This window comes from Podarcis raffonei, chromosome 11 (assembly GCF_027172205.1).
Source record: "Podarcis raffonei isolate rPodRaf1 chromosome 11, rPodRaf1.pri, whole genome shotgun sequence".
Classification (NCBI taxonomy): Eukaryota; Metazoa; Chordata; class Lepidosauria; order Squamata; family Lacertidae; genus Podarcis; species Podarcis raffonei.
Genome location: NC_070612.1, coordinates 59278449 through 59293674, shown reverse-complemented (window position 1 = coordinate 59293674; position 15226 = coordinate 59278449). Strand labels below are relative to the sequence as shown.

Genomic DNA, 15226 nt, shown 5'->3' with positions numbered 1-15226 from the left:
CCAGGGCATCATTCACAAAGGGAACAAAAAGAAAAGCAACAAAAACCATAAAAACCATAAAAACATCAGGCACTGCAGATACAATTAACCACGATCACGTCTCCTAAAAATTATTTGGTGCATATGATAGAATAAAAGGGGTTCTCAAGTAGAATGTGCCAGCTTAAATGTCCGAATCACCTTTGCAATTGACCGCTATTTTATCTAGCTCTTTTCTTCTTAGCTGCCAACGCATATAGTGCTACTTTACAAGTTACAAAGTCAAGTGGTTGGTCAAATTCTATTGTGTTGGAGAACCTTGTAAATTCTTCTTCTCGCACCTGCTAATTATTTTATTTGAATACATAAGAACATAAGAATAGCCTTCTGGATCAGGCCAATGGCCCATCTAGTCCAGCACCCTCTTGTAGGCCAACCAGACGCCTATGGGGAACCAGCAAGCGCAACATGAGCACTAGAGCTTCCCAGGTTTTTAGCAACTGGTATTTGAAAGCATTGTTGCCTCAAGCTGTGGAGCTAGTAATAGAGCATAGCCATCCATCATGGCTAGTAGCCACTGCTAACCCTCTCTTCCTTGAAATACAGAAAAATACAGCTTCTAAACTGGAGACAGAATACATGCGGCCATGCAGTTGTGCAATTGTGGTATGCATGAGAGTTCAGGATGATTTGAGAAGTATCAGTCTGCTCCTGAAATGTTGTCACAGTGAATGAGTACCTGAATATGAACACAGATTTATGAAGCAATAAAAATATATATGAAACTTCAGTGTAATAGATGTTTGCTGTTCCCCATTCTAAATTATTTAGTCTGTGTCTTAGAACACTTCCAAGAAGATGCTTAAGTAGATTTTAGATAAGGATTTCAAAGACCTTAATGAAGGTCAGATGGCGTTTTCCTGCTGGTGAGGGGAAGGGGGATATTTCACAGTAAAAGGCCTATTCTTTAGAAGAACTAGTGAACATTTATAATGGGCGCAGAAGCGATTGGTCCCATAATGTCATTTAATTAAATTTTAGTTCTTTTTTTGTCTTCTGCATCCATCAAAATATCTTGGTTTTTTTATGACTGTGGAATTAATAAATTCCAAGTTTTATTTGCATAGGTGTCTTAGTTGAGATGTATTCTGAGGACATCTGGGTCAGAAATAGAACACCCACAAGTTAGGTTCCTTAGATTTGGCAATAATGCTACAATAATGAAGTGGCCTCCAGTAGGATTATATGTATGTTTGTTTTTATTGAACTTGTATATCCAGGTCCCTTAGCTGGCTCAAGAAATCTCTTCTAGAATGTTGTTATTTTGTCTACCCAAATGTCATTTCCTGATAAATTCTGGATTCTAGCAAGACTTGATTCATTGGCGTGGTTGACAGGAATATTTGGAGCATTATTATTCTACAAAATTTGTGTTTTTAAAAATTATATTGCTTCAGAATAAAACAGCTATCTGAATTCATAACTGGTTCCCGGCATAGACTTCCATGCTTATATAATGCTAATGCCAATAGGATTCACAAGTATGTGAAATAAAGTTGATGAAGAAAAATCTAAGCTATCAACCTAACCTTAAATATATTTTGCTTTCTACTTTATACTGGAGTGATCATAGCCTCTTCTGTCCCACATTCTTCAGCCAGAATGCCCGCCCCCCCCAGATTTTCCCCACCCCTTTGTTATTGTCTGAGAATGCTCTGCAGCTTTAAGCACCATGATAGGATTGTCAGTAAATTAAAGGAAGCTCCCAAAACTGCACCCCCTCCCCAAGTGTTACCTAGATGAGGTGCAAGCGGGTGCAAGCTATCCTGATGACACATACAGGCATTACAGTTCTACTTGCTTACCACCAGGTGGCAAAGTCCAACAGGTATCTAATGGGGCTGCATTAAGAAGGCCTTGCAGCCCCACAAGGGGCAGCACAGCACGACTGCAAGTGGAGAGTTGTATGCCCTTTGCTAGTTAAAAAGAGGATCAGAGTTAAGAATGTGAAGAAGAGATGTCTTGACATTTATTACTTACTGTGTTCTTAAAAGGAGTACTCACATCCTGCCTTTCTAAGTCAAAATGTGACCCTTTCCAAGTAACTAACATCAAAATGCAAAACGTAGGCAGAAAGGCATACTCAAAAGCATAAACACAAAAATAAAATGAAAACAGAAGCAAACAAACAAGAGATACAATCATAAAAACAAAGGGCTGCAGCGAAAGCAAATTTCAACTAGCGTCATAGCTCAAAGCTTGCAGAAACAAAGCAAAACTCGTGCTGGCAGAGTGCCATCGGGGGGCGGGGGGGCAAGCAAATCTCCTGAGGCGGCGAGTTCCAGAGAGTGGGCGCAGCAGCTGAGAGAGCCCTTCGAGTATTTCTGACAACTGTGCCTTTGATATCAAAAGGGCCTTTCTGAATTGATATTATTTAGCAGGCTGCATTTGAATTTTACATATTGATATGAAGACTTTCCTGTGATTTGGAGTTTGTATGAGCTTTCACTTCACGTGACAGATGCTGTGGAGATTGTGCTTGAAATTAATGTCCCTGCAAAAAGGAGCCTAGCTTCTAAATTTCCTCTTGCAAGCCAGTATGGCCACAAGCTGCTCAGAACTGAAACAATTATATTATTGCTCCTGCCTGTTTCTTAGCTAGTGTCATTCATATCTAACTGTTCCATAGGTTTCGTTGACAGTTAATAAAAGCTGATGGACGTTTTTGTCGACAGATTGCTACATCCAGAGGAAGAGTAATGGAGCTTTCAGTAGTGTTTAATGTACAGTTTTGCAAACGGAATGGACAGTGAATTCCCACAAACTGATCTTTGGACGCAAAATAAGCTGCCTTAGTAATGTGTTCATTGTAAAACCTTGCTAGGCAAGAAAATGATTTGTCATTTCAGTTCTATCGAACTTTAAGTACATTATACTTTCCTTCAAATTTTTTTGTCCCTCTTATTAATATAGCACTAGGGGGCCTGCCTGCAACAAAATGTGACAGTGTAGAGCGCTTCTTGCTCATTCGTCCAGTAAGCCTCATCCTTGCAATAAATAGTCAGTTAACATTCCATAGCTGTTGATCATTCTCAGTCCTTGTTGGGCTGTTTTTGAGGTTCCCCACCTTAGGTTTTTCTCCTCTTGCTGCACTTCGACAAACCCAGGAGGTCCCCTACGCCTTTTAATACCCTACCCTTCTCCTTGGATGGAGCTACAGCACTCACATCTGAACATTGGAAATACTTTTATTTGTTTATAGAAATATTTGCATATAAAATATCAAGGTGGTATACAACAGTATATGCATAATACAATAAATCATAAGATACATAAAACAATTCAAAATAAATATTAAAATGTCTGGTTAACCTTGAAAAAAATATAAACAACTGAACAGGCCAGTCATCATTAGAAAAAGTTTTCAAGAAACATCTGAAAGTTAGGACTGAGGGTGCCTGTCAAATATCTGCTGGATTCAGGTGTCTTCCCACTTATGTGCATTTGACTCAGGCACAACCACATATATGCACAGTGCCAGGAAATAATCAAATCCATTGATTTAAACTGCAAAAAGGGCATGAAAAGAGAGGGGAAATAGCTAGCAATCCTAGGAGCCTTTGCACTGACCTTTAAGGCCTGTGGAGAGTTGGAATCTGAGGTTAGAAGGGAGCAGTTGTGGTGGAGTTTGGCAGATTTTTATGAGTTTTTTTTTGTCAGAGTTTGGCTTTTAGATGGTGTTCCCTACTACTGGTATACGCTATTTCACATATATGCATGGTACCCAGGAACGTAACCCCCGCATAAATGGGGAGTCGCTTGTACTCATCTTATAATTGAAGCCAGTTGGGCATCTGAAACACAGGGGACAAGTAATAGCACTCCTCTAGATTAACTCAGGTTATGCTGGGATAGAATGCCTCATGCAGTCATTAAGGTATCCTGGACCCAAGTTATTCTGGGCTTTTTATATTAATACAAGAGCCTTGATAGTTAATACAGATCACATATTTAATGGCTAATGGAGCCATTAAACCTTGCAATACAATAGAATCAACCTTGCAAGACTGGCATGCCTGTCAGCACATGATGAAACAACTACACCATAACTGGAAAGTAGAAACAGAATGAGGCACGGTTACAGAAATAAACTCATGTCGATACAGAGCCTACAATATCTGTACAGAGATGTACTGCCATGCCCTCTCAGTTATTTGAGATAACAAACATGCCTAGAATTGCTTAACCAACATAAAAAAAGGTAAAGGACCCCAGCTATTCTGGGCGGCTTCCAACATAAATAAAAACATAATAAAACTTTAAACTTTAAAAAACTTCCCCATACAGGGCTACCTTCAGATGTCTTCTAAAGGTTGTATAGTTGCTTATTTCCTTGGCTCGTGGGTTGCAGAGCTCCATACCCTCCAACATTTCTCTGATGAAAATAGGGATATCCTAAGAAAAAGCGTGACATTCTGGCATCAAATCAGAAACCAGGATGGCTTCTTTAAATCTGGGACAGTGCCTGGAAAATAGGGACACTTGGAGGGTCTGATGTCACAATAACAATACTGAATGTATTGAAATCAGTGAGCATGATCTGTCTCCTTCTTGTGGGTGAAATGGCAGACATGAGCAGCCCTGGCAAGGCCAGACCCAGAGAAGTTTTGGGAGGAAGCTGCTAATCTAGTGAGCAGTCACTCTTTTTTTAAAAATAATATTTATTAAAAGTTTAAAGATTACAGAAAGAATAAGAAAGGAAAAATGAAAAGTTAAACAAAACAAATCAATACGTTACAATACATAGAAAAAACAAAAAACAATACAGCAAAACAAAAAAAGCAAAAACAATTAAAAACACATCCAATATTTCCATATCTTTGTCTTTCATTTACTTGTTTCATCGACCTCCTCACACCTCTCTTTTTTGTATTCTAATTCAGTTAGCTATTTCAGCAAATCCTTTCCATCTTTCTCAATTTTTGTTCTATAATTTATCTTAACACAATCTAACCTTAATTTTTCCACTTTGGCCCATTAACAATCTATTTTTACTTAATTCTTTATAACATTTCTGCTAAAGCCATATAACTTCATTCCAGCATCCTTCTAACATTCATTAATTTTACAGTATTTCTGTAAATAAACTTTAATTTTTTTCCAATCTTCTTCCACCGACTCTTCTCCCTGGTCTCGGATTCTGCCAGTCATTTCCGCCATCTAGTGAGCAGTCTCAAGCAGATGGGGAGAGCAGTCAGTGAGCAAAGGGAGGCTGCTTGCCCAGTCCTGGTGATGCCAAGCAAAACCTCAATATAGGCATCTTTTTTCAAGATATGGAAGGAAGTTTCTTTTGAGTGATATTTTACTAAACGTATTACATTTCATGTTTAGAAATGCAATATTTCTCCTCAGATTGGGAACCCAGAATATAGGATATTCCTGTATACAAAGCACACCAACTTCAAAATGACTTAAAATGAACAAGTTCAAATCCCTTAAGTATTGCAGAAAACCCAGATTTGGAAAAAAACTTACTGACATTGATTTTAACTGAGCGTGGCCTGGTTCAGTTGTTTGTGGTTCTTGCCAGAAGGAAAACCCTAGTGGTTTCACTTTGAAATGGAAAAAATCTGGCTATAAAGCTGAAGATTGCAAACTAAAAAGAAAGTTTATTAGAAGTTTCACTTTCATTGATTTTGCCAGAGTACCAAAGATTAATCATGGAGAAAATTTTAATCTGCATTTAAGCCTTTCATTTCTCTGCTGAACTAAAGCTTGCGGTCCTGGTGATAATTCTTCATAGGTGGTATATAATAATTGGCAGCAAGGTGAAGTGATTCAAAAAACATTACACACTAATTGTTATAAAAAAACATTACTTGTGATGGGGATGTTCTATGTTGTTGGCATCATGGACATATTATAGTCACTTCATGGAGTTTTCCTTATTATGAAGCGTTTTCAGTGGCTTCTATTGAGGAGCCTTAAGAACTCAGCTGGTACCCAGTTCTTCATATAACTGTGTTTTGATATGCCAAAATAATATTTGAAAAGTCTGTTCACAAGTGTTATGTTCAAATAGTTTATGAGAACCAAGATGCATATAGTTCACCTGTGATATTTGCTGAAAGCGTGGTATAGAGATTTCTCTCTTTCTTGCTTCGTAGGCTTGCCTTCAGTTAGGCTGAACACACAGAACCTCACTGTTATTGAAGGAAGAAGTGTCACATTGTACTGTGAGGCTACTGGAAGTCCATCACCAAGTATAGCTTGGGTTTTCAATAATATTGTTTCAAAACATGAGGTAAGAATTTCATACTGAAGTATCTGGATCTGCCAAAGCCGTATACGTATTGGTTTTTAAGGAACGGTGCAAATTCCACATCCTACCTGAAGTAAAAGTGCCAGATGCAGTAATGCAGATTACATGAAATTATGCAGCTTGGAACTCTTTAAGTGCCTGTCAGGAACCCCGCAGACATTCCTCATCAGTCCTGTGAGTTAATGAATTGCCCACATCCATAGCGGGTGATGCAGTGGGTTAAACCACAGAGCCTAGGACTTGCCGATCAGAAGGTCGGTGGTTCGAATTCCAGTGACGGGATGAGCGCCCGTTGCTCGGTCCCTGCTCTTGCCAACCTAGCAGTTCGAAAGCACGTCAAAGTGCAAGTAGATAAATAGGTACCACTCCGGCGGGAAGGTAAACGGTGTTTCCGTGCGCTGCTCTGGTTTGCCAGAAGCGGCTTAGTCATGCTGGGCACATGTACGCTGGCTCCCTCGGCCAATAAAGTGAGATGAGCGCCGCAACCCCAGAGTCGACCACGACTGGACCTAATGGTCAGGGGTCCCTTTACCTTTACCTTTATAGTAATACTTGCAGAGCCTACACAGTGATGTCCAAACTTTTTCCGAAGAGGGCCAGATTTGATGAAGTGAAGGGCCGTGGGGGCCGACCAAAAGGCCGACCAAAGTTGTTGACCCTTTTTTTGGATTCAAGTTGTTGAGCTTTGTTGCTTTGTTTAGAGTTGGAGTTGTTGAGCTTCTTTTAGGATTGAAGTTGTTAAGGTTTGTTTTAGGATTTTACCCCAAGAAATAAACTGCCAGAGGGGCCAGATTAAACCGACCGATGGGCCAGGTTAGGCCCCCGAAACTGACTTTGGACATGCCTGGCCTACAGCCTGAATCAGCAGAAGAAGCTGCTCACATTTGACTGGGCTTATTGTCACCTTCCCCTTATAAGCTTTTGTGGCCTGGATCATATCCCCAATTATTGGCAGGAATTGCCAATTGCCTCAGATAGCACACTCTTCCCTTCACAATCCTATCACTATCTACTTTTTATATAAAAATACAAACATATTTATAATGTCTGTTTAGTGAAAGAAAACTTCTGGCGGTTATTGTCATTTAATGTCCTAGATTAGGAGGCCATTAATGCAAATGGAATGGAATTTGTGGTTTGTGTTGAATACATGTGGTTAATTTTCTCATCTCAGAAAAATTGTCTGATAATTATCAGAACCCACATACAGCGAACCAGTTTAATATTTGATTTCTAGCCAAATTCTTCATGCACTAGTAAAACTATTCACCATGACAAATGCTAATAATAATGTACCTACAATTCATTAAGAATGCATTAGAGTTTTTGCTCACCTGAACATGAGCAAATTGAGGCGATGATAGGATATGAAATACTGCTTCAGTTCTTCACATGATAGATGGGCTTCTGTAAAAACAACAACACATAGGTGTGTCTGTGTGAGAGTATGCCCTTAATCCATCTCCCACTCCTGTTTGTATGTGGGTTGGTATACCATGTGTGCATATTGATTGGAACAAGTCATGCGGTAACTTATTATCCTGCCTAATTCATACATGGTCTATGGCATTTCTTTGCATCCATTTATATTTATATGGGTATGTTCACAGTTTAGTTTCTGTGGCTAGAATTATAGTTACATAACCATACGCGGGTGGTGCTGTGGGTTAAACCACTGAGCCTAGGACTTGCCGATCAGAAGGTCGGCAGTTCGAATCCCCACGACAGGGTGAGCTCCCGTTGTTCGGTCCCTGCTCCTGCCAACCTAGCAGTTCGAAAGCACATCAAAGTGCAAGTAGATAAATAGGTACCGCTCCGGCGGGAAGGTAAACGGCGTTTCCGTGTGCTGCTCCGTTCGCCAGAAGTGGCTTAGTCATGCTGGCCACATGACCCGGAAGCTGTCTGCGGACAAACGCCGGCTCCCTCGGCCTATAGAGTGCGATGAGCGTGCAACCCCAGAGTCGGCCACGACTGGACCTAATGGTCAGGGTTCCCTTTACCTTTACCTTTAGCCATAGTGAGCGCAGTGGAAGTACTCTTGTAACAATTAAGCACTGGAAGGTATCATTTGATAGGAGGTTACTAGGGCTTATTATTATTATTATTATTATTTGACACCCAGGGCTATTCCCTATTCCCTATATAATATATTTATTTGGGGATGAAATACTGTATGAACAACTTGGAACCAGGGCACTTAGGAGACTACCTCCTCTGTATAGACCAGGCTGATTGTAAAGTCTTCTGAGGAGTCACTTGCTGTAAGCAGACATTCTCAGTTATAGCACCCACCCTCTAGAATGCCTCCCCATGAGTAATTCATGAGACAGCAATTACATAGCTACAAACCAAAATAAAGCCTTCAAACTAATAGGCACTTTATTTAAATTGAATAAACTGTTTCGTAAATATGTTTAAATTCAAATAAGTTTCTTAGTATCATATCATGGTAGGGAAACCACTCCTAACCTCTTTATTTCTCCATTTCTTTTCTTCTAGAACGACACAAATAAGAACCCAGCTTCCCTAACCATAAAGAATATATCATCTAATGACAGTGGCGTGCAGATTTCTTGTGTAGCAGAAAACATTGTGGGCGAAGACCAAGCTTCTGTTGACCTCGTGGTGTTCTGTATGTAAATAAACTTACGTAAAATTTTAGCTGCAGATAATTGTAGCCAAGTGGCATCAGTAGAAAACAGTTTAGAATTTCTGCTCATCCTTCTTCAAAAAGTTAAAAGTTTTTGAAGTATATATTAGTAAGGATTAGCACTGAAGAGAAAAGTCATTAAATGCTTATGATTGTCACCCTCAACATGCCAACAGTTGTCACCCTCAACATGCCTTTGAGGTTGTTAAAGGTATTCCCTGTATTTTTGTGTATGTGCAATCTGAGCAAGAGATTCAGAGTTGGAGCTTCAGTATATCGGAGGACATTGACAATCTGTTTCTTTTTGGTCTGGCCCAATTCCATCATTTATGGCAGAAAATTGATTAATGGTGCAGAATTGCTCTTCTTTTGGCCTTAAGGCAAGAGAAGAGCGTGACCACAGACAATATTAAATCATTCATTTTCCTCTCTGTTCTAATTCTCAGAACATGCAAATATCAAAGTTTTAAGGGAACTATGCTGCATTTTAAGTTTTTCCTTGCCTAGTTCTGTCAACTTCTGCTGTAAACATTACAAAATTTGCTGGAATAACGTTATAACAGAGTAGGTTCAAGCAGCAATTAGATACCTACTTATGAGGAAATAAGACCCATTGAAGTAGTGTCTTATTTCAGATAGAAATGTATATGACTGCGCTGTCAGAAAAAGAGGTGTATGTAAATGTGAAATATATTAAAGGTTTAGGTAGAATAAACTCAGTTGTGAAGTGGGTAGGAAACACTAGTGATTGAACAATATAAAAAAGCCACTGCCCCTCCAAAAAGTGAAGAAGGAAATCATAAATCATAGCTTAAATGATCCTTTATTATAACTTCCTCTAAGGAATACTTTAATATATATATTTATTAAAAACATAACAAATTTGCTTTTGGAATTCATTTATTCATTGCATTTATATGGATGCCAGCTGCTTTGCTTTAATGGTTTAAAACAAACTGATGAATTTCCAAGGAAGAGAAAATGTAGTATACTAACATTACTCTTATTTGTTCTAAATATAGTTGCACCAAATATCACCTACCTTGAAATTCCATATCCGGACCACCACTGGTGTATTCCATTCAGCGTGAGGGGGAACCCGCAACCTGTCCTGACATGGTTGCATGATGGGGTTAAGTTGAATGAGTCCGTCTATATCTGGACTAAAATACATGTTGTGAATCAAACGGAATACCATGGCTGCCTTCAGCTGGACAACCCAACTCATGTGAACAACGGCGATTATACCTTGGTGGCACAGAATCAATATGGAAAAGATGAAGCCAGCATTTCTGCGTACTTTATGGAAGACCCTGGAGGTAGTAAGTAATAATATTACTATAATATCATTGAAGCATTAATTATGTAGGCCTGTTGTTTCTTCTTAGTTTGCTTAATGATGCTACTGAAAGTTAAGATGAGCAATTTTTTATTTTAATTTTGCATGCAGCCCTTGGGTGGCATATTTCTATTAAAGCTGCAATCCTATACACACTTACCTTGCAGTAAGCCCCATTGAATGGAGTAGAGCTTGATTTTGAATAGTCGTGCATAGGTTTGCATTGTAAGTCGTAAGGTTAGACTAGTTAAATGCTGAAAAGCAAATAAATGCAGATTTGAGAAAGTAATCTCACTAGACAGCAAAGTAACTTAAACTTTGCATGATGAACTAAACCGTCTCTGGTCAGTCTCATTAAATTAGTAATTTAACGTTATCAGCTGACTGAAATCATTATATAAAGCAGTGGTTTTCAACCAGTGTGCCGTGGCATCCTGGAGTGCCACGGGCGTGCCACGGGCAACACTGGCCTCTGTCCCTGTTTCCTTCCCTCCCTCCCTCTGTTGCCCTCTTGCATCTCTGCCTCCCAAAGGCTTGCACAGCTGATAGATAGATAGATAGATAGATAGATAGATAGATAGATAGTTTATTACGACCATAGGCCCATATTCAATACATCCTATAGCAAAACAGGTATAACAAGATAAAATTAATAAATTAAATTACGTTTAAATCAAGTACATCTCAAACCGTAAGTTTCTAAATTCCATTAAAATAAGAACAATATGGCGCTTAAAATATCAAATTATCAATATAAATCAATATTATTTAGGCAAAATCAATAATCATAGAGTAATCCATTTTTCCTTTTATAGGCTAATACTGTTATCAGAAATCTGGCAACAGAGAGGGACCTACTCGGATCAGAATCTTGCAATAAATGTATTAGCTGTGTTTCCAAGGAGTCACCTGAGATTTCCAATAATAAAGGGGACAAAAATCTGATCCGAGAAACTGAATGTAGTGAACAACAGAATAGTATATGTTGTAAAGATTCTATAGATCTATTATCACATACACACACCGCTGAGATCCGACCATTGGAAAATCTATTATTCAAGACATTGGAAGGAAAGGCGTTAAATCTTGCCTTAATAAAGGCATATCTGTGGGCCGCTACAGACAAAGAGGTAAAATAAGATGGTATCTGCTGTGAGGGCACTATGCCAAGACTAGTGCCACTACCCAAAATGGTGTTTTGTTGTAGGTCAATCTCCTCAAGTTTTTGAGTGAGGGTTTTTTTTGCTGTGGCTAGGCCCAATTCCAATAATTCTGATGGAGACAATCCATAGGTCACTACTTTAGAATGGATCTCTTTTGCCCCTAGGATGGGAAAATTATCTCTCCAGAGGCATTGGATCAGATAGAGATTCGGGAGCCTATGCCTTAAGGACAACCAGTAACAAAGGCTATGCCTCCAAAGAGTATTTTCTAAAGATGTAGTTTTTAATTCTAAGCGAATAGCTGCGTTACTAACGCACTGAGGAAGTTTTAGCAGCCGTCTTAGAAATTGATTTTGAATTACCTCCAAGGGCATCAAGTTTACTGCGGTCCCCCATAAAGGAACAGCATATGCCAATGTTGCAATTACTTTAGCTTTGAATACTTTCAAGGCAGATGGAACATGAACCTCAAAAAACATGGCCTCTGTCCCTCTTTCCTTCCCTCCCTCCCTCTGTTGCCCTCTTGCATCTCTGCCTCCCAAAGGCTTGCACAGCTGTTTGTTGCAGCAGCCCTGACTACAAGCTCCCCAGGCGAATGGTGCCGCTTGGCTGGCCAGGGGGTGCTTCCCAGGTCCCTGTGGGGCAGTGTGAGGAGGCAGCTCTCTTTGGGGTAGGGGGTGCAGCTCAGAGACCAGGGGCGGCAGCTATGGCTGCCCAGAGGACATCCAAGGAGAAGAGAGGATACTGAGGGAACACTTCACAATGGAGGGTGTTTGAAAAAGGGTGAGAGGCTGCCAGTTGGATAACTGGGCTCCTGAGCCCCATAGGTGTGTCACTGAAAGAATGTAGTTGGTCAAGGGAGCCGTGGACTCAAAAAGATTGAAAGCCTCTGATACAAAGTATTATTTTCTTAATCTTCATGTCACTGCGAGCTAAATACAGTATTGCCCATCGGAAACGATAATTATTTCATTCATTTGCTTAACTTTCACTTTGTTTGTTTTTCTGCTGGATACTGAAATACTAATTATAGAGATCCAAATTGCAATCCAGTGTTCCTAGGTTATGGGTGCTATTAAATGAGAAGTTTGTCTGCACTGAAACATCTTTGTTAATTGACACATTATAATGTATAGCTTAAGGCTCTCAAAATGAGAAGGATAAGTGATCATTGCATGGGGTGTGTGCCTGTGTGCGCATGCTTTTGTATTCTGCCTTCCTCATTATTCACTACTACTGAAGAGATGCATTACTTCTACCTATGCGCGGAGGTGCATGGAGGTTATCGTATCTTGCTCTTCCAGAAATTAAATCTCATAATTTAAGAATAAGTTCCTCAACGTACAGTGATTTTTTTTACCTTGAAACAAAAACATTTAGGGCTCCCATATTCAGCCACATTTGCAGTTTCATAGAATGCTGTTATACAGTATCTCCCTGTGAAGTTAATTAAACCAAGCTGCTTTATTCTGTGATGCCAGTTATATAATCTCTTCTTTTATCATTACTTTATACTGTTTTTAAGTCTTAACAATCTTGTAAATATTCAGAGATTTTAAAAACCGTAGATTTTTTTTGCTGCTTTTGTGGTGAAAAGGAAGAATAAACTCAAGCATAGCGGTAGTGGAATGGCTTAATACATTGTGAAATCCCTTGGGGTACTCTATAGACCTTCACATGACAGTAATCACCACCACTATCTTGTTTTCCATGGTTAAACTTCATATCTCATACCTTCCTTAATAATGTAATAGTTTCACCTGCTAAGAGAAGGAAAATACCAATCAACTTCCAATACTTGTTAAATAGATCTAAATGGTTGGAGGTTTTTTCCCTGCTTGAGGAAAAGAACTCTGCAAAGTAGTTAAAACTTCCCAGGGGAGGCCAATGCAGGTTGGATAAAGATACACCCAGTGCTTTTTTTCTTGGGGGAACGCAGGGGTACGCATACCCCTGAACATTTTGTGAATCTAAGTTTGGCCTCATTGAGGGGCAGTATTTTAATATGAGTAGGAAAATGAGAGTACCCCTAAACTTTTTTTGGGGGGAAAGCACTGGGTACACCTAAGGACTTACTAAAATCCTTGATTTGTTTGTGTTGGAGCCCAGTAGCAGGGAGGTGCTATAGACCAGGCACAGGCAAACTCACCCCTCCAGATGTTTTGGGACTACAACCCTCATCATCCCTAGCTAACAGGACCAGTGGTCAGGGATAATGGGAGTTGTAGTCCAAAAACATCTGGAGGGCTGAGTTTGCCTATGCCTGCTATAGACTACAGAAAAGACCTTTTCCTCCTACAGGTTAGCATGGCAAGAGATAACATTGTACCTCTAGCCTAGTAAACAAATCTAAGCAAAACATTTTGTTCACTTGCTTTACTGTGCAGCTCCATTACTTGAATGTCAGTGGCATTAAAGTATTGCTACCTAAGCAGAAAGAAACTTCAGTAGATGAGACAAATTTTGTAATGACGCGTCCGCTCCTTTTCCTAACCTTTTCAAGCATCCTGACAAGGTTCTGGATTGGGGGGCTGGACAGTTGGTAAATGCCCACGAGGATGTTGGCATCTTAGGGTGACTGAAGTAAACGCTTGATACCCTGGAAGCTTGCTTGTGCAGGTCTGCAGCACATTGGGTGTCAGTTGTATTTGGTCTGCCTGAAATTCTTTACCTAAAGTTCAGTTTTTCAAGTGGCTTATAGTTGTTGACAAGTATTAAGAAATCAATGCTAGGTTAAACCATGTGTAGACCCCACTCCAAGATAGCTTCACTCTTGGAATATTGCAGTGTCTTACAAACTATTTGTCTTATATTTTATGTTTGCCTTCTTCAATAATGAGAATAAAGACAAATAAAACATATATAATCTACTGTAATTGCATTCATGGTTTGCATTGCTATTTAAAATAAATACAGATCAGTCTTCAAGCCTGAAATGGCTTTGATAGCTATTGTCACTGTCAGTTTTACATACTGCACAAGCCCAGTGCTATCAAGTGATGGCAGTGAGCTGACTTGAGATTCAGTAGGCTTTCCTTGAGTTACTGTTGCTGTGAATCCCACCAGTGGTACTCTTGCCTCCCTGCATTTTTGGATCAGTGCAACAGGGAGCTGCACGCTGGAGGAGTGATGTTGGTGGAGCTGTTTGGGGCTAGATAACCATTGCTCCACCCATCCACTCCCACCCAGAAGAAAAGCTGGTTAGGGCTAGATATAAGAACAGGTCGGTGGCTCACACTCAGTTTATGAAACCAAGTAAATAGGCTACATTTTCCAACACTGTTGGCAAAACCTGGATGTGCTGCAGTCCCCAACTGGAACAGTTCTCCTACAGAGGGAGAGTTTCTTTTATATTCTAGTTGAAGGGAGACAGCAATTGACCTGTTGGGACCAGTGCCCTCCTCTGGTTTTACCATTGCCAGGACTTTTAATTGTATATAGCATTGTGTTCCTGTATGGGGGCATCAGGAACATACATAGGAAACTGCCTTTTACAAAGTCAGATCCTGGTTCTGGAAATTGCCATACAGAGACACCATTGGTCCATCTCGCCAAGTATTGTCTGCCCTGACTTGCAAGACTATCCCGTATTTCATATAGAGGTCTCTCACCTCTATCTAGAAATGCCAGGAGTTGAACTTGGGACCCCGCTAAGCTATGAGCCTTAAACTGTGCATGTACAAACCTTTTGAGAAAATCCCATGCGTAGGGTGTTCTGAATATGGAGAAGAAGGATGTGTGTTTTCTGTGTTGGGGTACATTTCACTCCTCTG

The 15226-nt window shown here is 39.9% G+C and overlaps 1 protein-coding gene across 8 annotated transcripts in view; it reads left to right on the top strand.

The window, feature by feature from the left end:
• NTRK2 (neurotrophic receptor tyrosine kinase 2) overlaps positions 1-15226 on the top strand; it is a 180176-nt gene that overhangs the window by 41980 nt on the left and 122970 nt on the right. For 5 of the 8 annotated variants that reach the window (XM_053408871.1, XM_053408868.1, XM_053408873.1 and 2 more), the window contains exons 6-8: positions 6147-6283; positions 8801-8933; positions 9974-10273. In XM_053408871.1, coding sequence (XP_053264846.1) covers positions 6147-6283; positions 8801-8933; positions 9974-10273 — 570 coding nt within the window. The remainder of the gene's footprint in view (positions 1-6146; positions 6284-8800; positions 8934-9973; positions 10274-15226) is intronic. The other 3 variants (XM_053408872.1, XM_053408870.1, XM_053408874.1) reach the window with 1 other exon arrangement.